The sequence below is a fragment of the Ammodytes marinus genome (assembly GCF_949987685.1).
Source record: "Ammodytes marinus genome assembly, chromosome: 24".
Taxonomy (NCBI): Eukaryota; Metazoa; Chordata; class Actinopteri; order Uranoscopiformes; family Ammodytidae; genus Ammodytes; species Ammodytes marinus.
Window position 1 is genome coordinate 15,931,437 of NC_137228.1, and position 10,667 is coordinate 15,942,103.

General features: G+C 42.1%; 1 protein-coding gene across 1 annotated transcript in view; it reads right to left on the reverse strand.

The window, feature by feature from the left end:
- The window catches only part of LOC307269933 (adhesion G-protein coupled receptor G7-like), a gene marked incomplete at both ends in the record, with an annotated part of 12,434 nt that extends 2,044 nt beyond the window's left edge, over positions 1-10,390 (reverse strand). The window contains 15 exons of the mRNA XM_080053019.1: positions 2,305-2,461; positions 2,980-3,138; positions 3,221-3,302; positions 3,651-3,991; positions 4,084-4,196; positions 4,288-4,440; positions 4,690-4,877; positions 4,955-5,068; positions 5,992-6,149; positions 6,811-6,899; positions 7,211-7,351; positions 7,471-7,589; positions 8,364-8,441; positions 8,764-8,975; positions 10,344-10,390. Of these exons, the coding sequence (XP_079909145.1) occupies positions 2,305-2,461; positions 2,980-3,138; positions 3,221-3,302; positions 3,651-3,991; positions 4,084-4,196; positions 4,288-4,440; positions 4,690-4,877; positions 4,955-5,068; positions 5,992-6,149; positions 6,811-6,899; positions 7,211-7,351; positions 7,471-7,589; positions 8,364-8,441; positions 8,764-8,975; positions 10,344-10,390 (2,151 nt within the window). The remainder of the gene's footprint in view (positions 1-2,304; positions 2,462-2,979; positions 3,139-3,220; positions 3,303-3,650; positions 3,992-4,083; positions 4,197-4,287; positions 4,441-4,689; positions 4,878-4,954; positions 5,069-5,991; positions 6,150-6,810; positions 6,900-7,210; positions 7,352-7,470; positions 7,590-8,363; positions 8,442-8,763; positions 8,976-10,343) is intronic.
- Positions 10,391-10,667: the final 277 nt, after the last annotated feature.

A 10,667-nucleotide genomic window follows, 5' to 3' on the forward strand; every position in this document is an offset into this window, starting at 1 on the left:
GTGTGTGTGTGTGTGTGTGTGTGTGTGTGTGTGTGTGTGTGTGTGTGTGTGTGTGTGTGTGTGTGTGTGTGTGTGTGTGTGTGTGTGTGTGTGTGTGTGTGTGTGTGTGTGTGTGTGAGAGAGAGAGAGAGCTAAAAACAGAGGCATCAAAAACAACTCTTGTGAATGTGAGGTTGTGGATAGTAGAACATATATTCATAAAGATGCTGTAATAAGAAGATGCACGTTTATTATGAATTTTCTACTTGACTAAATGTAACATTTCATCCTAGGTTTGTGACTGAGTTTGGGACTGTGAAGGATGGACAGATGTGTGACAGAGAAGTCAACCGAATGGCAGCTTGAAAGGTAAGATTATTTTTATTAAGACATAATGTTGAGATGTTAAGAGACAGGAATCTATTTAGCTACATCTACAATTCAGTATAAAATGTGTTGGGACGACATGACATGTTTAATAATAAATATTTATTCTAAAAGCGTTGTCCTAGTTACATTTGTTTCCACGTTTAAAATGCTATCAGATATCACCAGAGGTCCAACAGCTTTATGCTGAGGCAGTAGGTCTGTCAGTAGCCTATTCTAGTATTTGAATACCCGTTCTAAAAAAAACAATAATATTGATCCCATTGTGAAGCATACAGTAGTAAGGTCTTTCTGCAATTTCTAAATGGATCCATTAGATGGCAGTATTGTATAAATAAAACAGCTCCATTACCTACAATGTCAGATCTGGGCAAACAAGACAACAGTCCTATAAAAGGCAGACAAAACGGATTCTGACTGCCTGTGAAAGCTGGGAATGTTCCTGCTTTAATCTGCCTCGGCCTGCAGTGCATATGGACCGAAATGCAAAGACATTACAGGTCAATTTGCCGTTCTTACTTTGTGGAGGAAGTAGGATTCCCTAAGCCTTCCTGGATTGTTCTGTGAAAGAGTCGATGGAAAACGGGGACAAGTGTGACGTTTTAACGCCGAGCTTAAAGAGCCACCGCCAATAGTTTTTCTTTAAAAACAAAGCTTCCGAATACTGAATTGAGACTCCATTATCAACCTAACAAACGAACAGTAGAATATTCAAATTATTTGGGCCAGCCCTATGACGCAGTCAGAAAACCTTTTGAAACCTTGCTAATGCCCTGGAAGAGAGAAAACTAGAGCAAGGCGCTGGATGACATCACACCAGGTAAGATATTCCTCAAAGTTATACGTCACAATCTATAAAATTGACTGAAGTTAGAATGTATTTTAGACTTTTTCACATATTTGCATTTGGTCATATTTTGTATTGCTGATATTCCATGTTCTGTATTCTATATTTATATATACTAGTGCTATATACTAGTGCAGTGCCCGTAGGAAGCAGTAGCTTATGCATGCTTAAATGTAACCCGTCTTTCAAAGTGGGACACACTAAACAGATGTAGCCTACACATACTGTAGGCAGTGTCACACAGTCATTGAAATGGCTGTCGCATCGCTCGTCAATGTGACTTATGTTCTTTCTTTAATATTTGTTGCGCCATATAATCCTCTATTCTTTATGGGCAAAGCAGGTGAAAATGTTTTTTATTGGTAATTGCAGCTTGAAGGCAGCAGCATTTATCTTAGCAAACAAAATGAAGGGCATCTTTGCATCTTACGTAGTCTTTAGCTCGTTTAGGTGTTAGTTTCTAACAAATTTAAAACATTCTGTGTAAGCGATCATGTTCACATTCACCGGTAGCAGAGCTATCCGAGACCGTGCTAGTTTAAATGGAAACCGCTATTGGCATGCTAGCTGAAATTAGCGTTACTGTCGTGGAAGTGTTTAACTACATTAACTCTATAACAGTGAAAATAGCATAACATGTGATCTAAAGCGGACAGGTTGAGGAGTTGGTGATGTCTGTGGAAAGGTTTAAGAACGTTTTGTTTGGGAAGTTGGGGGCAAGTTGGGTGCATTGAATGAGGAAGTAACACCAGGCTGTCGGTCTGCTGTGTGTGTCCCGTTCGTAAATTCATGCTTTGCTTTTGGTCGCAGCGGCCAATCAACTCAGAGGGAGGCAGGGTCTAGCCTGAGACTACTTCATGCCCGTTGTTACTGTGGCCTTCAGTGCGCGTATTTATTTGCCGCCTGCATGATATAAATATGATAACTTCTACATATTTGGTCCAAAAAACCTCACAATCAATCAAGGATGCTCAGGCCGATCTGACTAACAGTCCGAGAGATATGCAAGCCACAGACAGACAGACAGACGTTTCTTGCTTTATAGATATATATATATATATTGTTATGGGTATAATTCCATAGTTTAGTACCTGTGTGGTTGAACAGATGCAGAAACAGATGCTGAGGACCAGGTGTGTGTGTCCTGTGGTGAAGAGCAGCAGGTAACCCAGAGTCCAGCACAGACCCAGTAACACCACCAGGGAAACACTGGGGAGGATCCTCTTCTTCAACGGACGCGCGCTGTTCCTGCAGACACAACAAAGGAACAAAAGCGCGGTGAGTGAATTATGTCTTAAATAAATCTGCCCCATCTAGTCCTGGGTCTTGGTGGTGCCTGAAACACCTCCCTATGGAGGTGCCCGGGGGGCATCCTTACCAGATCAATCTATCTATCTATCTATCCATCCATCCATCTATCCATCTATCCATCCATCCATCCATCCATCCATCCATCCATCCGGGGGCATCCTTACCGGATGCCCTACCACCTCAACTGGCTCCTTTCTACCAAAGGAGCAGCGTCTTGACTCAGGATGACTGAGCTTCTCTCCCTGTCTCTAAGGGAGACACCAGCCACCCTCCTGAGAAAACACATTCAGACCGACTGTACCGCGATCTCGTTCTTTAGGCCAAGTTTATTTAAGTTTATTTTATTCTGAGTCTCTGGGAGTAGAGTTGAAGCTTTACCCTCCCAGCATCGATCATATACCCCAGCTTTAAGTTTATTTTATTCTGAATATAAGATATTAGAGTTGAAGCTTTACCCTCCCAGCTGAGGATCTCTGCTGCACGTCTGCAGAGAAACCAGAACCAACAGGACAACGTTGTAGATCAGGATCAGTCCCAGAGGAATGAGGAAACCCCAGAACAACGGCTTCCCAAAGTCAAACTGTTTGGTTTGATCCACACCGGCAAGCCAGCAGCTGCATCAAAGATAACAGAGTTAATGAACATTATCACACAGTTATCAAATCAATGCATTAATAATATTAGTATTGGACCCACAATTCCTCCTGTCTGTATCCCAGAGGATTGTCCACTCGGTAGGTGGCTCCCAGTGTGACCCCCATGATGACAGCTGGGACTCCTGAGAAGACACAGGAAGTTCAAACAACTGCTAATTTGGCTTTAAATTCAATACTTCTTCAAAAAAAACACCAGATTTATTGTCTTACACTGACACTGTTGACATTAAATGTTGCTTAGCATTAAGCCACTTTATATTCAAACTTCATCGTGAGGTCAAAAGAAAAGAACGCCCACTCAACATTATTACCACAAAGGTTAAGTGTTGCCTCATGTGTTTCTTAATGGACAAACTAAACATTAATTCCTACAAGAATAAGTTTTCTAAAGAGCGACCCTGTAGAAGCAAAAATCATACAATCAAACATATCTCATCAAAACTTGAGATCTTTCACTTTTCATGTCGTACCCCATCCCAGAGCCATGCTGAGTTGGGTCCAGTATGTCGGCAGACTGAAGCGAATTGTTCTGACCAGCAGAACCACCTCAGTGCCGTACAGGCTGGTCCACATGAAGGTGGCCAGCAGGAAGAAGTGAAGCAGAGCCGCGACCGCAGAGCACGGGCCTCGGTCCGGATCCACGTGCTCCTCAGAGTCCGGGATGACGTTCTTAGTGTCTGACGGAGCCTCGCTCTGTGGGCTGGAGTTCCCCACGCCGGAGAGGAAGGTGATGATGAAGGCCAGAAGGCTGAAGCAGATGCACAGCAGAGCGATGGTGGAGTTCTTCCAGTCACGCAGGTTTTTCTTAGAGCTGGACAGACGGGACAAAGGTTTAAAGACACTTCTTATGACTCCAGAACCTGGCTGAGACTCATCGTCTAATGTAATGTAACGAGGTCTTACTTTTCTTTAATGTGGTGAATGATGGTTACCACCAAACCCAGAATGGAAAAAGAAAGTCCAACGATGGAAATCACGTCCAGCGCTTCTGCATATTCATAATTCTGTCTGAACGACTGAAACACAAACAGAAAACTTCCATCATGCATTTGAACAAGTAGAGGACATTTCTTGTACCTGCTGAAAGTGGCACTTTTTAATATTCACCCAGAGAGCAGCAAAGTTGGTGGTGTGGTTGCAGTAACACCCCAGGGATCCGCTTGAAGCGTTTTCTTTCAAGCAGCCGACTGTGCTCCAATCCTCCAGGCTGTAGTCCCAGAAAACACAGGCGTAGTCGTACAGAGATGTTCCGTTCATCATCTGAAACAGTAGCAAATAAAAATCTGAGTCTTGGACCTTATTCAAAATCAAACATCCAACCCTGTGAGCAGAACCAGACAGATTCATGCTTAGCAAAACTTTCATGTTTTCAACGACGGTTCACCAAGAATGACCAAGAACATTGTTCGGGGTCTCTGTAGGCCAAAATGTTCTCCAGTTTCGTTTGATAATTACTTGTAAGCTAGAAACAGCTCAGGTGCCAAAGATCACAGAAGCAGGTTTTCTTACTGTTGGTCTGAACTGCATCTCCACGCGTTGTGGCACCACGCTGCGTGTTTGACCTTCGACACTGGCCGACACGACCCTGATCGGTGCTTCTGACTTTTTGTTTTGCTTCGACCTGAAGAAACGATCGTTCTGGTAGAGCACAAACCCCACCGAGACAGTCGACGGTTTCTGACGACTTCTGGAAGTTTCTTCAGAATGCAAAACAAAGAAATGTTTGTCATCAGGAGAAAACAAAATTGGATTTACCAAGATGCAGAAAACTCACCTGGTGAGAATTGTACGTATATCAGAGCATCGGATATGAACCCTTCTTCCACCTCAACTTTGGACACATTGGTATTCAGCTTAATTCTGTCAGCAACGAAGCTGCCAGATGTTCCTAAACAGAGAAACAGCAGTAGTTAGTTAAAGCTTAAACATATATTCAACAGGTGTGAGCTGACAAAAACATAAGACAATAAAAGAAAGACTTGAACAGTGAGCAGGAAGCAAGGCCGGATTATGACAGGCTATTAAAATCATAAAACTTTAACACGAACCCTAAACCTTATTCAGAGAATGAAAGCAGCTGCACCTTAATGGGGACTTTGGACTGATTCTGGGACACATGATAGCATTTCATTGACCAAACCATTTCATTTGGAATGTCTAAAACGTCAACAAACCAGCTAGAAGATCAGATTCAATAACACGAGAAAAGGAATCCGGAACAGCTTTAGGGGAAATCCCTACATCATGCTCACAAGTTCTGGTAACTTTTTATTAGTTTACCACCTCTGCTTTAAATATTTGGTGAACATTGACACGAGGCCTCTCTGAAAAACAGAGCTTAGCTTCTGTATGGATAAAACTAGCTCAGAGTCACTCACCCTCAGGTAAAGAGAAGCAGCGTTTAACATGTGACTGGCTTCATGTGGTATTGTGGTGGAAATAGAGGTTGCAGAGCAGACATATTTAAAGGTTGGGGTCACATAGAAAGGAACAAAAACACCCATGAATGGACATGTGTTTGACTTGTTGTGATAGCCTATCTATTTGTAGATATTAACACACCTGATAAACCCCCCACACAGATATAAGACTGTGTGAGCATGTACTAACAGCCTGGGGGAGAGCCACTGCTGCTTGTTGCTACAATACCCAAATGCCCTGTCTGGAATCTTCTAAATAAACCTGAACACTGATGAAAGTCCAGTCTGCGCCTCTGTCTATTGTCAAGCCATGGGGAACAATCCGGCTACCACAGTATTTCCACTGACCTGACAGGGAGGTGAACTGGACTCATGTGGTGTTTCCACTGACCTGACAGGGAGGTGAACTGGACTCCCTGAGTGTCTGCAGAGACCTGGGCCGACTGAACCACCAGGTTTGGTTGAACCACTTGAGCTTGAGACTGAGACTGACGTGAGTCCAGATTCTGGCTGAGGGTCAAAGAGAGCTCGTCCAGGCTCACCGTGAGGCTGGAAACAGAGAACACCACAATATATAAAAAATATTAAAATAACCACCAATATTAAACTGCATAAAATATATACATTTTTTTTAAATGTTAACCTCAAGAACTTCACATTTACCTGCCACTTCAGGTGCTGTTTTAACTCAGAAAAGTTGTTATAAACACTGATGTATCACATTATGGTCATATTTATCTTCTTTTTTTTGTCTCTTTCAGGCTCCTGAAAGCTTTCGACAACAAGTCAAACCGGCTGCTTGTGAGTACAGAGGACTTTATTAATTACAAATGAAGCTACTCTATTGTTGTGTTCCACTGATGCTCTTTACTTTACTCAAAAACCTATCGACTAAATTTCAACAAGTTACAACAACTTTTGAATAATAATATCCAGATAGTTTTGGAAATAATTTTAATGAAGTTTCAGCTAAAATCCAACATGTTTTGGTTTAAGCCCGAAGACTGAAATCTGATGCCTTTTACGACATCTGACAAAATCTATGGTGGTAAAAAATGTAAACTTTACCTTGTGTTAGCCACCACCAGAGAGGTAAGCCAGTATTGGCAAACTTGGATTAAAACAAGCATTTGATGTTGTCTTATTTTTTAGATTGAGCTTTTTTACATGGAATCCTTAAACATGAGGTTTTGGAATATGACTAGTTTACTCCAGAGTAGCGTTGTTTTCCTCGCTGTCGTCCTGAGTGTTGGCGTTCAGCAGTTGGCTGACGGTAGCGATGGCTGCCACCCTGACAGTCTGAAACACAAAGAACACACCTGGTCAATGAGAATCGCTGCTCCAGCAAATTATACCTGAAGAATATTTAAATGTACATTAGATTACAGTGTGTTTGCATTCATACAACGTGTCCTTTCAAAATAGTGCAATTTGGTGTTGACCATGGACCTATTATAAAAGGTGCTGACAACAAGTTAATGAAAGGTGCCGTGTATGCGTGAGCACAATACTAGTTTTCGATGCTTGATATTTATATGTAGTGGGTAAACAGCTCATTGAAACTCAGAAGTTGCAGAAGTTTGTTGTTCTTCAGTGTTGCTGTGCGGTACCTCTGTGGCGTTAGGAGAACTTAGCAGTGTGTTGGTGATCTGAGCTGCTGCTGTGACGTCTGCAGACGACATCTCTTCAGGTTTGGAGGTCAGAATCTGAGTGGCCGACGCCAGTGAGTCTAAGTCAGTTTCACTGGTCACCTGGAAGAGGAATAATGTGATAAATCATCCATTGCTTCAGTAATCTGTTGAGATGTGAACTCATTTTTCACATATGCACTTTCATTCTGACCAGTTTAAAAAAAAACAGTGATGCTCACATTTTGTAGTATGTCGCCGAGTGCGCCGAGCGTCAGGCCACATTCCATTATCTTTGGTTTTTCAAAACTAGCTGATCCGCTATTGATGGAACATCTGGTTGAAGCCTTTGGTTTACCAGCTGGATGGAAGTGGTGGAGACATAATCAGCAGTTTATTATGGAATACCTGATGAATGGATTTTAGCCCAACAGGAAAATGATCGAGTTATTGGATTTATACCTAAATGGATGTGTAACAATGGTTGGTAGAAACTTACCGGCGCTCATTCCTTCTGGACAGGTCTCCTCAGAATATGCAAACCAGCCGATGGTTGTGCGTGGAAAATTGAATCCACCCTCCTGTTTTGCTTGGCAAACATTTTCTAAGTGGACAAATTTAATATAAAAAAAAAGTTGTATGTTTGAGAATGGGATGCACCTGACTAGTTGGTTTGATGTTTAAAAGTCCGCTGCCCCACTAGTTGGCACCGGAAATATTAGTCAGTTAATAATCAAATGCCCAGCACTCTAGAACATTAATTGTGTGGGAATTAACATGTGTGTAGGCCTATAGGTTTGGGCTAGTTAAAGAGGAAGAGAGAGAAAATAAAAGGGTGAGAGCAGCACAAATTAAAGAAAAAATAAATGTCTTGACTCCCACTGTGATGACTCTCGTTCCTCAGATTAACAAACAAAGGCCGTGAAACGTGATAAAAATGTTGGAGTGTTAGCTAGCTGCTGATGTAAACAGAAAAATATAGCCCGACCTCAAAAATCGAAAAAAGATCATCTACAGGGGTGAATTAATATGATCAATGAATGTGATAATTTAAGGTGCAAAGTTTTTTGGACTATTTTTAATTACAAAATATGGTTTCTTTTGGAATATGCTGATGTTACTAAATCAGACTCACCTATCGCACATGTCGCTCCGATCCAATCATCAGGACAGATGCAGACACCGTTCTGTGGTCGTCCACCATTATCACAAACTAGAGCCGGTGTCGTAGGAGGAATAGTAGTAGTAGTTGTAGTAGTGGTAGTAATGGCAGTTGATGGAGTTGTTACAGTTGTTGATGGAGTTCTTGATGGAGTTGTTGCATTTGTTGACGGAGTTGTTGACGGAGTTGTTACAGTTGCTGATGGAGTTGTTTCATTTGTTGTAGTAGTAGGAGAAGTTGTGGTGGTTGATGGAGTAGGAGTAGTGGGAGATATGGGAATAGTTGGAGTAGCTGCTGTAGGCCCCTCAGATGAAGTGGGAGGTTCAGTCGATGCAGTTGGTGGGTTTGTAGAGTCAGTGGGAGGTTCAGATGCTTGTGGGGTAGGCTGCGTTGTTGGGGATGGCCTTGCAGTGGTATTGCCAGGAGAGGTTGTAGAGTCCGTTAGTGGCTCTGCAGTTGAACTGGGATATGTATGAGGGGTCGGAGAAGGAGTTGTGGCATTTGTTCCTTCGGGGACAGTGGTTTCGGTAGGACCAAGAGTAGGAGGAGAAGTAGCAGTAGTAGAAACAGGAGGAGGAATAGTTTCTGGAGAAGTAATATTAGGAGTAGTTGCAGTTGTAGTAGTAGTTTCTCCAGGGACAGGGGTTAGAGTAATATTAGGAGTAGGAGGAGGAGTAATATGAGTGGTAAGGGGAGGAGGTGTGGGAGTATGAGGGAAGTGAGTTGTTGGTTCAGTGGTTTGATTAGTTTCTCCTGCTGTAGTAGGACCCTCTGTGGCAGCGGTTTGATTCGCACTTAAAGTCGTACTTAGTAAAGTTGTCAAAGGATCAGTCGTGGAGTTTGGTGGAATTGTAGGTTTTGTTGTCTCCGCAGGTGTAGAAGGTTCTGTAGGTTGTGGTGTAGACTGTGTGGTTGAATTTGTCACTGGAAGAGTTGTACCTAAAGTTGTACTTAGTAAAGTTGTCAAAGGATGAGCAGTCGTGGAGTTTGTTAACGGAACAGACGTAGTGGAGTTTGTCACAGGAATAGCAGTAGTAGGAGAATTAGAAGTAACAGTAATATTAGGAGCAGGAAGAGAGGTGTTGATGGTCGTTGTAGCAGGAATCAGGGGCCCAGTGGTGCTGGTGGTAATGTTCCTGATATTTGATGCTGATGCTGTTGTGATGGACTGCGTTCTATAGGAGGCCAAAGGAACAGCTGGGGAGAATAAATGGAAATGTTCTATGACCCATCTAGAATCTGTTATAGTAGCATAATCTAACTGCATCAATTAACCAACATTATGAATCTTTAACAATCTGCTCCAATGTCCAGTTACTTTAAAAAAGGTAAAAGTAGCTTCAATGAGAAGTAAATAAACCAACCAATAAGCCCACAGCCCAGCTGGAGTACTGAATCAGGACGGACCAATCAGACAGAAGGAATGGGAAAGTGTTGCACAAACAAGATAAACCCTTGAGACCAATAAAGGTCTGCATTGTGCCAACAGATAAAAATATACTTTATAAGGAGATTACATTAAGAAACATAATTTACGGCTCTCGTTATTAAGCATAGATTATTAATTATGATATTTGTAGCATTTTAGCAAATTTTTCCTTGAGCTATAACAACCCAACGGTGTTTCTCACACACATCTTCAAATTCTCTTTTAGACATTCTGATCAAATCATAAGCTCAAAGCGAAGTTTTCTTACCCAAAGTGAAAACAAGCGACAACCAGAAATCCATCTTTGATCACCGGCTTCCTTCGCTTACATTCCAGTTTATAGAATCTGCTCATGAAGTTATGTTTGATCTGAACTGCTGCTACTCGACAAATGCCTGTGTGGTCATATTCAGCTGAGTTACCATGGACCATAAAGAACAACAATGCTATAAAAAAACAACTCCACGTATCAAAGTTCACTAGCACACTAAGAAATCACCCGTCTCATCATTTGCAGCTCTGACAGAAGAATCCATGCCTCCTCTCCAACTGATATCTGGGTTTCCTCCATGTTGGACCTTTCCTCGTCTTTGACTCTGGATTCTGTTGTTTTATAACTGAACCCAGTTGGCCACCGCCAATTTATGACATTGTTCTCTTTCAGTTCTTTCCTGATACATTCCTCACATCATTTGTCGTTCATTAAACTTGGGTTGAGAAGCCATAGGGAATCCTTCTTTTTATTATCCAGGTGCTGTGTGATGCATACCCCTCACTGGTCTGAAACATCTCTAATACCTATCTTGCAGGCACTTATCCTGTGTCTATCCACAGTGTACATAAAGAAA